Source organism: Mandrillus leucophaeus, unplaced genomic scaffold (genome assembly GCF_000951045.1).
Source record: "Mandrillus leucophaeus isolate KB7577 unplaced genomic scaffold, Mleu.le_1.0 Scaffold279, whole genome shotgun sequence".
NCBI lineage: Eukaryota > Metazoa > Chordata > Mammalia > Primates > Cercopithecidae > Mandrillus > Mandrillus leucophaeus.
In genome coordinates this window covers 2477486-2489515 of record NW_012102909.1, presented here as the reverse complement: position 1 = coordinate 2489515, position 12030 = coordinate 2477486, and the positions used below count along the sequence as shown (strand labels likewise).

The 12030-nt window shown below is 42.4% G+C and overlaps 1 protein-coding gene across 3 annotated transcripts in view; it reads right to left on the bottom strand.

Annotated features, from left to right (window-relative positions):
- Positions 1 to 10845, bottom strand: part of MXD1 (MAX dimerization protein 1) — a 28048-nt gene extending 17203 nt beyond the window's left edge. For 2 of the 3 annotated variants that reach the window (XM_011985019.1, XM_011985020.1), the window contains exons 1-3: positions 10324 to 10845; positions 9490 to 9589; positions 3955 to 3984 (exon numbers count right to left, since the gene is read on the bottom strand). In XM_011985019.1, the coding sequence (XP_011840409.1) occupies positions 3955 to 3984; positions 9490 to 9589; positions 10324 to 10396 (203 nt within the window). In that variant the 5' untranslated portion in view covers positions 10397 to 10845. The remainder of the gene's footprint in view (positions 1 to 3954; positions 3985 to 9489; positions 9590 to 10323) is intronic. The other variant, XM_011985021.1, reaches the window with a different exon arrangement.
- Between the last annotated feature and the right edge of the window lie 1185 nt (positions 10846 to 12030).

Genomic DNA, 12030 nt, shown 5'->3' with positions numbered 1-12030 from the left:
AGACTGATTACACGAGGTTTAACGTATTCATATAATATAATACTGGGCATTAAGTAATGTTGGAAAAGGAGATTTAATGACGCTGGAAAATGTTTATAACTGGAAAAGATGCTACGAATTATTACTATATGATCCCATGTTGGTTAAAAAAAACTGTACACAAAAGTCTAGATGGATATAGAACAAATGTTAGCAGGTGTTACCTCTGAGAGGCCTATTACAGGTGATTTTACATTCTTTGTGCTTTTCTGAATTTTCTAACTTTCCACACAAAACTATATTTTCAGTTCTTTTCCAAAACAATTGGAAAGATATACTTCCAAGTTCCACTGGTTTTCTCTGAGTGCCAGAACCATGGATGATTTAAATTTTTAGTATTGTTTTCTATATTTCTCAAAATTTTCCGCAAGATTAGTTTAAAAAAAGAAAAACCACACACATACACCGCCCGCCACCCCCACACCCCTAAGGGTGTTTTCTTAGGAGCTCAGACCCAGAAAATTAGTTAAAATGCAGAGAAACACAGGCCATGTGCTGACTGACAAACCCCCTGTAGAGTGATATTAATCTGAGCTCCTCCACAGCAGTGCGTAGCCTTTACTGGACTCTGTAGTCCCAGCACCTACTACATGGCATCTGAGGTGCTCAACACCTATTCTGTTGAGTAGAGAATACTACCACCACCATTCTAGAAGTCTTTTCATTTATTGTCCCACCAATGCGAAGATACTTCAAAGTGTTGGTGTTGGGTATAATATCCTTACAGTTAAGTCCTGATAATATAGAGTAACACTAATTATTTAGGATCTCTAAAGTGCTATAGAAAAGGTTTCCATTCAAGAAAACTAACCCAAGTATAATCAGCTCTGCAATATCAAAAGGGAAAATCTCATTGTCAGAAATTCTTTTCCTAAGTTGCCTTTTCTTCTTCCTTTTTTTTTTTGAGACCCATGGCAATCTTTTTACACTTGATTATAGCCAAAAGGCCGAGAAGCAATGAAAGCCATGATAATCTTTTTATGCAATGTTATCAGGTAAAAAATGGCTAAAGTGTATTAGTATTTACCAGAGTGGTATTCTTTTATAGAACTCAGCTACTAAAACCAGGAAGAGTACAAAAACAGCTGTTCAACTGACCTCCAAACCCTGAAGTTCGTAAACATCAACACTAATAAGAGAGGGAAGCCCAGCAGCTTTAACCTCCCCTGAACTGCAGCAACCAATGCTTGCTTAAATTAAGTAAACTGAGTCCTGATTTTCCTTCTCTTCTGTTCACATGCTCTAGACTAGAAAGACTATCAAGACCTTAAAAGACCAAATTCCAAAAAAGAAAAGAAGGAAACTAGATAACTAACCCTTCAACAAGCAAAATTGACTGGTCATATGGAAGCAAGCTCAATTATAGGCAGCTTGCCTAGTGGTGACTTCACGTCCACTCTTCTAGACTTTTTACCTCCAGCTTCTTGTGCACACCTCAATCTTAGCACTTAGTATATTAACTGAAACTGTCTCTGCATCTTTACCATTGGACAAACTGCACATTTATCTTGGATGAGGACCTTGCTGATTTAATACCCTACTAGGAACGCATTTAATACCCAGTAACACGCACAAGTTCTGGGGCCACCATAGACAAAAAATAAACATCCCTGAGGTGCTAAAATAAATAATACAATTGACATTCTGTGGCATTCCTGCAGAGGCAAAAGTCACAAAGTTTTAGTAAGTCTTTATGTGAAGGGATCAAATTTTAATAATAATAATAATAAATACCAAAGTAAAGTATTAGGGGGGTGAAGAACTAGAAGACTTTTTAGTAGAAACAGTCCTGGTTTACCCACATCACTGCAAAGGCAGGAAGAAGGGAGAGAATCTGAAGAGAAAATCTAAAGATGAGAAAGAGAAGCCACACTGACTACCTTTCCACTTTAAGAGATACTTTTGTGTTTCTAGTTCATGATATGTAAATAGCTAAAGCATAAAGGAAGCTTCAACTTAAAACATGGTCAGTCACGATCATAGAACAATTAAAAGGGAAGACGAAGGGATGAGCAGAAGCATATGTGCAGTGAGGCACACTCACCATCACACACATACACACACACACACACAAAATTCCATAGTGGAGTAAAGCTAATCGCCCTCTTCTAGAATTCTACCTGCCTGGGAAGGGTTTGGTCTGCCCTTTCACTGATGAAACATAAATATAATTCAGATCCTGACTTTCAGAGTCAGGCTCCTTTTTCAAAGAGGGTTGGCAGGAAATAACCACGTCTTTACAGAGCCATCATTACACATCCTTTTCTTGTTCATGCAGGGCACTGAGAAAGCACTCAATTTGGATGGGTAGCCTGCATTTCAAATTGATGGGAGCTCAGAGACCAGAATGAGGCTAGTTCAATGGTTCTCCGCCATGGCTGCACATGAGAATCATCTGAGGAGCTTTTGAAACATACAAATGCAGAGCCTCAACCCAAACCAGTTAAATCAGAATTGCTAAAGGTAAGGGTCTGGGCATTATTTTGTTTGTCTGTTTGTTGGCTTTTAAAAGCTCCACAGAAAGTTATCATTAATTTTTTTTCAGTATGGTAAAACCAAGTGTTTTTTCTTTGTTGTTGTTGTTTTGGGTATTTTGTGGCTTTTTTTTGGTGTTTACTAGAGATATACAAGAAAATTTGCTTTAAAATACTCCATGGGGAGAGGTGGTTTTGCTTATAGAAGACTGGCAAAATGCTGATAATTATTGAAGCTGGGTAATGGATACATAGGAGTTGATTAGTCACTCTACTTTTGTAGATTTGAAATTTTTTCTTTTTTCTTTTTCTTTTTCTTTTTTTTTTAAGACAGAGTCTCACTCTGTTGCCCAGGCCGGAGTGCAGTGGTGGGATCTTAGCTCACTGCAACCTCCGCCTCTAGGGTTCAAGTGATTCTCCTGTCTCAGCCTCCCTAGTAGCTGGGATTACAGGCACGTGCCACCACACCTGGCTAATTTTTGTATTATCAGTTGACACAGGGTTTTGCCATGTTGGGCAGGCTGGTCTCAAACTCCTGACCTCAGGTGATCCAGCCACTTTGGCCTCCCAAAGTGCTGGGATAACAGGTGTGAGCCACTGTACCTGGCCAGATTTGAAATTTTCTATAATAAAAAGTTATTTTATAGAATCAGCAGAAATAAAACTTTGTTCTCTACCCTCACCAGAAAAATCTACAAGTCTATGTGTATAATGTGTTTAATATAAAAATATGTTTAAAAATACACAGAAAGCTTTGCAAGTGATTCTAATGTGCAACCAGAGTTGAGAACCACTCTGCGGCCTCACTGAAGGAGGGGCAACTGGATTTGGAAAATAAAGATTTAAGTAAGCAGCAAGAAGCAATCCAGGTGAGAGAGATTCCACTCAGGCTGTGGCAAGATGGAGCCCAGTGACGGTGGTAGGCCTCCTCTAGTTAGGCACCATCTCCAATTTTTGCTATGCATACATTTGCCTGAATTTTGAGACTCTTCATTCACAAGTAAACTGCAAATACACATACATACACATGTTAATACACGTGTTAATATATACACACATATATTATGTTTGCGTTTATATATCTATGTATACATATTTTAGATAACATTGCCAATTATATTCAGTAGCATGTAATGTTTAAAAAACACTACTTGTGGAAATATTGCCTCTTACTAAAATGCTTTGGTCTGTGGAATAGTCATCCAAAGGTTTTCTTCAGGAGTGGGCTGGTGGGGGTGAGGGTTAGGGGTGTAGTCTTTTAACTGGCAAGCTCTATATCTACCTAAGTAATTTATGAGCAATGCTGCTTAGAGGGTCCTGGGTGAATTCTGAAATCAGGTGCTACTAGTGGGAAGAGTCAAAAAGAGCAACCAAGTTTGAACTTAATGAACAGAGAATGCAACAAAGCTCCCGCATTCCACCTCCCAAATCCCCAACTCACCTATTCTTCTCCATTTCATTGTGAGTTGATCTGAAAGAGGGAACAATAAAAGAAGAATAAGATATTTTTGTCTTAAAGAACTACTTCAACACCAACACAATTCTTTTAACTTCTTTCTCTCCGAAGTTGATAGGAGAGATGTAGAAAGGGAGAAAAATTCACGGGGCTCTACTAAAAAAATTAGTCCATTTGAAGAGTTAGATAAATGTAATACCTAAAATAGAGTTCAAGGTAAAGAGACAAACCAAGAAGCATGCCTTCTCTAGTGGAAAAATAATCCCTTTTAAGACAAGGAAGAAAAGGGGTCTATTTATACAAAAACAGCTGCACAAAGCAATGTGAATTTGCGTTACATAATATGACAAAGCCTTCTTTAAGCTAAGGGTAGAACAATGGAGGTAGCATCCCTACCCCACCCCTGCAGTTTTCCCTAGGGGTAGCATACACCAAAACTTTGTGTAAAGTTGCTTGACTATGCTGTTTTAAATAGTAAAATAACCCTCTTCCCCAATCTTCTGACTCCCTGAAGTAACTATCATGTACAAGATGCTACTGTTAAATAGCAACCAAATGATTTTAGGAAGGGGTTTCCGAAGCTCAGCTCAACATAAAGATGATAGGTTGGTTAAAGCAGAAGTTAGTGAAATGTGAAGTCCAGCTTTGCCACTGATATGCTGTGGAATAAATAAAATTCTTTACCGTCCTGTCACTGGTTAACCTGTCTATAAGATGAGAATAAAAATAATTACCAATTATTTACTGAACAAGTATAGGCCAATGAGGTAGCAACTGTAAAACTGATTAGAGAGCCTCGGATGAAAGGTGTGATAGATATGAAACCATATGATTAGTGTATTTATGGCTGACCTTAAAGACAAGGTCTGGCCTAAGACTTTATGGACAAGTTACCACAAAGTTATAAGAAGTCAATGTGGCCCTTTTAGTGTCCTCCTCACACAACTCCTTCCTAACCAGTTATAAATCTGGAAGAAGCTACCAGCATTATAAAGGAGCTGAATCTTGACCTTTCTTATGAAAATTCTCTGGAGTTTAACCAGCTCAGGAGTTTACTCCCTGGTTCAGCTCATGAATTCTGTTGGGCCATCGATAATCAGCACCTTACTGGGCTTAGGAGATATAGTCTCACAGCTATCATGGAGGAATACCACCTCAAGAGTGCTCAGCCACTTATTTACATCAGGGGCACCACCACCAAGTTCACTCATCAGAGAATGGGGGTAAGGACAGCAAATGTGGGGGGATGGCGGAGGAAATGAGGAGGTTGTCTTGAAATGAGAAATTTCCAACCTAGCATTAAACTTCTCTTCCACAAGGACCTTGGGAATCAATTTTTATTCACAAAGAAAATATAAATGAGAAAATGACAGTATTATAAGTTTAGAATATTTGTTTTCTAGGTAAACAACACATGGACCTCATGTATTCAAACCAATCCAAAATTGGTTAACTTAAAGTTTTAGGCTGGGCGTGGTGGCTCATGCCTGTAATCCCAACACTTTGGGAGGCCGAGGCGGGCTGATCACGAGGTCAGGAAATTGAGACCATTCTGGCCAACTGGTGAAACCCTATCTCTACTAAAAATACAAAAATTAGCTGGGCGTGGTGGTGTAATCCCAGCTACTCGCTTGAACGAGGGAGTCGGAGGTTGCAGTGAGCTGAGATCGTGCCACTGCAATCCAGCCTAGCGACAGAGGGACACTCCGTCTCAAAAACAAAACAAAACAAAACTTTAAAATTGTCAGACATGGTGGCTCAGACCTGTAATCTCAGCACTTTGGGAGGCTGAGGCAGGAGAACTGCTTGAGCTCAGGAGTTGGAGACCAGTGTGGGCAACACAGCAAGAGCCCATCTCAATTAAAAAGAAATAAAAGCTTTACATTGATTCACTTGGTTATCCCTCAGCATTCTCCAGTCACATTGTTCTGAAGGTTTATTGCCTTCAATGGCCAAAGGATACTATAGTTAACAAGTATCTGGCATATACGGCAAACCTTTGGCCCTAAAGCACGTGGCATTTTAACTTTAACCAGGACTAGTAAATTCAAAGTCTGACAGATTTTTTTAAAAAGATGAAAGTAGATGGGCACGGTGGCTCACGCCTATAATCCCAGCACTTTGGGAGGCTGAGGTGGGTGGATAACTTAGGTCAGGAGTTCGAGACCAGCCTGGCCAACATGGTGAAACCCCTTCCTTACTAAAAATACAAAAATTAGCCAGGCATGGTCACATATGCCTGTAATCCCAGCTACTCGGGAGGCTGAGACAGGAGAATCACTTAAACCCGGGAGGTAGAAGCTGTAGTAAGCTGAGATGGTGCCACTGCATTCTAGCCTAGGCAACAGAGCAAGACTCTGTCTAAAATAAATAAATAAATAAATAAAATAAAATGGATGAAAGTATATGCCAACAGTTGGTTCAGATTACCCTCTTTCACTGTAGACAAGGACCATCCCTTGTAGGTGGAGGAGAGGAAAGTGAACAGGTTGAGAAGACAGTAGAAAATAACAGCACACAGGAAATTCTTACCAAAATATTTCTGGATTCTTTGAAAATATATAGATAAACTAATAAATAGAGATATATACTTATGTAAAATTTTGAATCCCCAAAATAAACTTTTAAACAAACTCCATAGGAAGCACAACTTCTTCCAAAATTTGAACAAAATTTTTAAAACTACAGATTTTCTTTGATTACTTGAGAGTGTTAAACACATGGTGCTTTTTCAAGGGGGACTTACAGTGAATGGCTAGAGCATTACTGAAGGGTATCCAGTTTACTGAAACTGAGTTATTAATAAAAAGCAGCCCTTTAAAAAATGATGAGTTCCGAGATGCCAGCCACCTCCATTGATGGGTAAACATTTACATTTTTAATTAAACCATTATAAGAACACATTGATACCTTGTGTCAAAACTATTTTCCATGTGATTATGGAAAACAATGGATAACTCTGGAATCACTGATAAAGGTCAAATTTCACCACTTAAAAATACACTCTAATAAAAAAATAACTAAGCCAAATTATGGCGTATCTGAGATAACCAGGAAAGATCCTTGGGTTCACAAAGACTCCTCATGTCAGGTCACTCTAGCCACTGTCTTATAAAACAACTGGGTGGCAAGTCCTGAACTTCCTCTTTCATATGAGTGCCAAAGCTTGCTTTACTCATTGAACAAAACACACTTTTAAAAAGTTCTAGATTTCAATTCTAAATAATTAGTAATTGACTTCAAAAATCAGTAGGAAAGAAACTTCCATCTTCCTACGGATAATTTCAAAAACAACTGATATTCACAATTTCATTTTCGTTTTTGTTTTAATAAGCAACTAGAGAAACGTGAATAAGATCTGCATTTTCAGTTCCCAAGAAGATTCCTATGTGGCTAAATCTTATCTTTTATTGTCCAAGGAAAAGTACCTCCCCAGACTCTACAAGCAAAAAGCACAGCATTTTCAACCTGTATGAACAAGAGTAAACTGTTATCCAAGGGTTATGTAAACCAGCAGTAATCTCTCCCTATCCTTTACCTCAGTTCAAAATTCTGACCATACATGGCTGAGGATATAAAGCTGATTCAAACCATGGGGTCAAGCTGCTTTCTCCATTATGATTGCTTGTTCCTCAAAAAAGGAGCTATTCCAAATGGGTCATGAAGGAAATGATCACACTGAAAGAAAACTACCTGCTCCTGCCTCACACGTGTGCCTGGTGCTACCTCTAGGTTTAATCATGGTCTCTCAGAAATCCTTAGACCACTGAATATATTACACTAACTCACTATCAGTCAAGTATATGGACAACTGTGATAATCCCCTGTCTCTAACCATGGAAAGCAAACCAACCCATTAGCAGAAGAATTTGTAGCCCTTTTTTTTTTTTTGGCATAGTACTGATTATTATTATTATTTTTTTTGGCATAGCACTGATTCTTTCTACTAGAAAGAATCCATTTCTTGGCTTAAGATTCTTAACTACTATTATTTTTCTTTCCTAATCACCTTTTGGGACCAAACCACTTCAACATCTCATTTTTTTATCCCCACTAGTGAACATCCCCTACAACCTTCCTGTGAAACTAAGGAAAAAAATAAGGTGTTAAGGTATTAAGCCTAAATAAGTAACATGGACAATTCCTCTCAAATCATTAGTGGACAATAATAAAAGCCAAATGGACTATGTTTTTCCAGAAAAATTAACTGAAAGGCCTCAAAATTCTTTTAAACAAATTAAAAAAAAATACTGTATTAAAATGCAACACAGCTTAATTGTTTTTATACCATTGCATATTACAAGTCAGTATTAACAACCTTCTTAAAGTGCCTTCATATCCATGCACAAAACTACAGGCTACCACCTTCAGGTAATGCTAAGATTAGAGGACAAGCAAAACCCACCAAGTAATTACCAGGTTGATTCTTCATGTGCCATTTTTATTCAAGGGCATGGCACAAGTAATGCTGCTCACATCCTGTGGTTCCACCAACGATACTAATGAGGTGAACCAAGTACAGAAGACGCAGCAAGAACAAGTGATTTTTAGGTTTAAGTGGGAAATTCCTGGTCTGTATTAAGCCACAGAGGATATCAAATAGATACTTGCAAGGAGTTATTCATGAGGGTGAGGGAGGGATGAGGATTCTAAACCAGTGACGAAAAAATCAATGCTTTTAATTTACTGGCAGGAAAGGTATAGTTGAAGGGATCTAATAAAATGAATTTCCTAGCCAACTACATTTTAAGGGCAAAGAAGGGAGAAAAAGGGCAGTAACATTGATGGACTATTTACATGTACCAGAAACTATGCACAGGACTTTAATATGTGATTTAACTGACCATTAACCAAATCTCCAGTGAGATTCACAGCTTTTAAGAACTATGGTATAAGACAATCTATAAGACTGACATGGAAAGGTTGTAGCATATTAATATTTCGGTATTATATATTCCTCTATCACTAAAGAGGTAGGTTTTAACCTCAATCATTCCTCCTTGCCATTACAAATAGAGGTGACAAATTAGAGTATCAAACAAACCACTGTATTTAATTTACATGTCAAGTATGAGATCCTACCACTTATGCCAAATCAGGTACTTTAATGTGTTTATAAAATCATTACAACGAAAAGTAAAAGAAATGGATAATGTCCAGCATTTTGACTTATAGAAAACTTGCCCTGATCTGCAACTTCTGAAGGGAAAATATTGTCACCATTGCTAATCTCACTTGAAGCTTTCACAGATTTTTTTGTTCCAAAAGGGAAGAAAAGCGAAATTAAATTTTGAATAAAGTTCATAAAAAATGTAAAACATTTCTATTTTTCTTTTCAGTTCCCTCAACCCAAACAGAAACAGCTTCCTACAAGGTCTTAAGTCCATGTGTACATTACTGAATCATGACGGCCACAATGTAATTTTATAGGGTTATAATCACAACAGGCAACTTACATTCAGCAGTTTGTGTCACCTACAATATAATCTAAAAGACAGAAAGAAGTATTTACCAAATTACCTGCTACTGCTGTTATTCTTTTTGGATTTGTTCCTCCGTTTTAAGGCATCTCTGTCCTTGTTATTGTATGGTAACATGGAGGCATAACCATGTTCAGCTTCTAGAAAACAGGAGGATCCAGTTAATGAATGGGCCCAGAATATTTAATACTCTCTCCTCTCTACAGTATTTCCTTTTTCCTTTATTTATCTTTAAAAGAATATTGTGGAAATAATTAAATGGAGTAAGGTGGAATTCTGAGAACAATGATTAAAAAAAAAAAAAACCAACATTGTGTGAATACCCTCAGTTCGGAGCAGGTGTAAAGAGGATTCCAGCTGCTCATTGTTGAGAAAGACACAGTAGTGGCTAAGCTCACGCAGCCTGGGTTTCCCACTGGCAACGTCCAGCAGGTTGGTGCGGGTTAAGTGGAACCAGCCTCAGGCGAAGGTGCGGGGCAAGCACCGTGAGGCGCTGCTCCTCTGCCCAGGAGACTGGGGCGCTGGACCCACCTGGGGGCCGGCCGGGACCAGCCCGGGTGAGGTAAACCAGGGAGGGTGAGGTAAACCAGGGAGGCTATCGGAGGGGGCCCCGGCCACCCATTCGGGAGGGACTGCGGAAGGGGCGGCGTTCGGGACCCCGGCGGGCGATAGCCCCTTCTCCACCTGGATTCATTGCTCTAGGGCAGCGGCGGCCTCCCTTCGGACCGCGCGTGGGGAGAGCCGGAGGGGTTGGGAGCGCTCGCGGTCTCCCCGCCTCCAACCACCCTCGGAGCGGCTGGGCGCCCGGACCTGAGGCCGGCCCTACAGGACCCCCGGCCTCGGTTAGAGTGGACCCCTTCCCGTCCCCGTGCACCTCTCTCTCGCCGCTCCAGATAGTCGGCCGCCTCCAGCAGCATCTGGATGTTCATCCGAACCGCCGCCGCCATTCTGCACCGGGGGCCGGAGCCACGGGACCAACCCCCACTGCCCACGGGCTCGCTGCCGCCGCCGGACCGCTATGGAGCCCGCTGTGGACACCGCGGAGCAGGGCTGAGGGAGCCTCTCTGGCAACCACGCTCGACAAGAGAGGGAGGGGGGCCAGTGAGCTGGGCACCGCCGACACCGTGACAGAACCCGGAGCAGAGCAGCAGCCGCCACCGCCGCGGAGTGTTTATCCCCGACTCACCATCTCCCCGCCCCCAGCCCCTTCTCTTGACAGGCCAGCTTCGGCCGCGTTCCTCATTGGGCCCCCCAAAGAATGCCCCGCCCCCAAACTTGTGCGATTGGGAGAGGGCTTCACGGCTCCACCCCCCAAAGTCCGCTCCTCTCGCTGGTTGGTCACGCTTGACAAGGCCCGGGCTCCACCCCCTCTTTCCAATTGGTGACAGGATTCGCAACTCCGCCTCGTGCTCCTTCCTTGTTTCCCATTGGTTCTATACCAACAACCCGGGCCCCCTTTTGCTTTGTTAGTATTGGCCAAGAGCTGTAGCAGGCAAGCACCTCGCCGGTCTCCCATTGGTGAAGCCTTCGGAAACCTCCCAGCTACGATGATGTCACCTTTCTCCAGTCCAGGCGAGCCCTAAATGGCTGATGGTCAGCGGCCTGCCTGCTCCTCACCAGGTGTGGCATTGGCTGGGAGGGCCGGTCCGGCGCTGGGCGGCGCTGATTCACCGGCAGCCGCGGAGCTCGGCTCCACCCGGCCTCGCCTCGGACCTGTTGCCAAGACCTGTCCCCGGGGAAAACTTCCGGGGATCTGCCAGGCGTCCCTCGAATGGAAGGCTGGCACCTCGCGTCGCCTGGGCGCTCTGCGCCGCTTGGGTTCGGGGCCGGAGCCCTGGGTCTGGTGGCCGCGGCCCTGGAGGTTCTGGGCTTCGCCGAACTCCGGCTGGCGAGGGCCCAGCCGCGAATCATCCCGGAGAGCGGTGCAGGATAGTGGCCGGTGAGCCGGGAGCTCGGGCAGGCGCCACGTGGCTGCTGCGGGGCTTGAGAAGAAAAAGCCTGGCGGTTGTTAAATGCTTGCCGCCTGGCGTTTTTTCTGCCCTCAAGAAAGAGCTGGAATCGGGCTCCAGTATACAGCATTGAGCTCATGCGCCTTTTCCGCACCCCCTCCATCCCCGGGAAGTGATGGAATAATTAATTACTTTCACGCGAGTGGGTTTTTAAAGCTGAGACTTCCTGAACCTACAGAATGGCATTAAACTCTAAGATTCTTTGACTTAAATCTCTTTTAGGGTTTTCGCCTCCCTTTTAATTCTAGATGAAGGCACTCACAAGATTATTGGGGGTTTTTTGTTTGTTTGTTTTTTGTTTTGAAAGGGAGTTTTGCTCTTGTCGGCCAGGCTGGAGTGCAATGGCGCAATCTCGGCTCACGGCAACCTCCTTCTCCCGCCCGGTTCAAGCGCTTCTCCTGCCTCAATCTCCTGAGTAGCTGGGATTACAGGTGCCCACCACCACGCCCAGCTTATTTTTGTATTTTTAGTAGAGACGAGAGTTCACTATGTTGTCCAGGCTGGTCTCGAACTCCTGACCTCAGGTGATCCACCAGCCTCGGCCTCCCAAAGTGCTGGGATTTCAGGCCTGA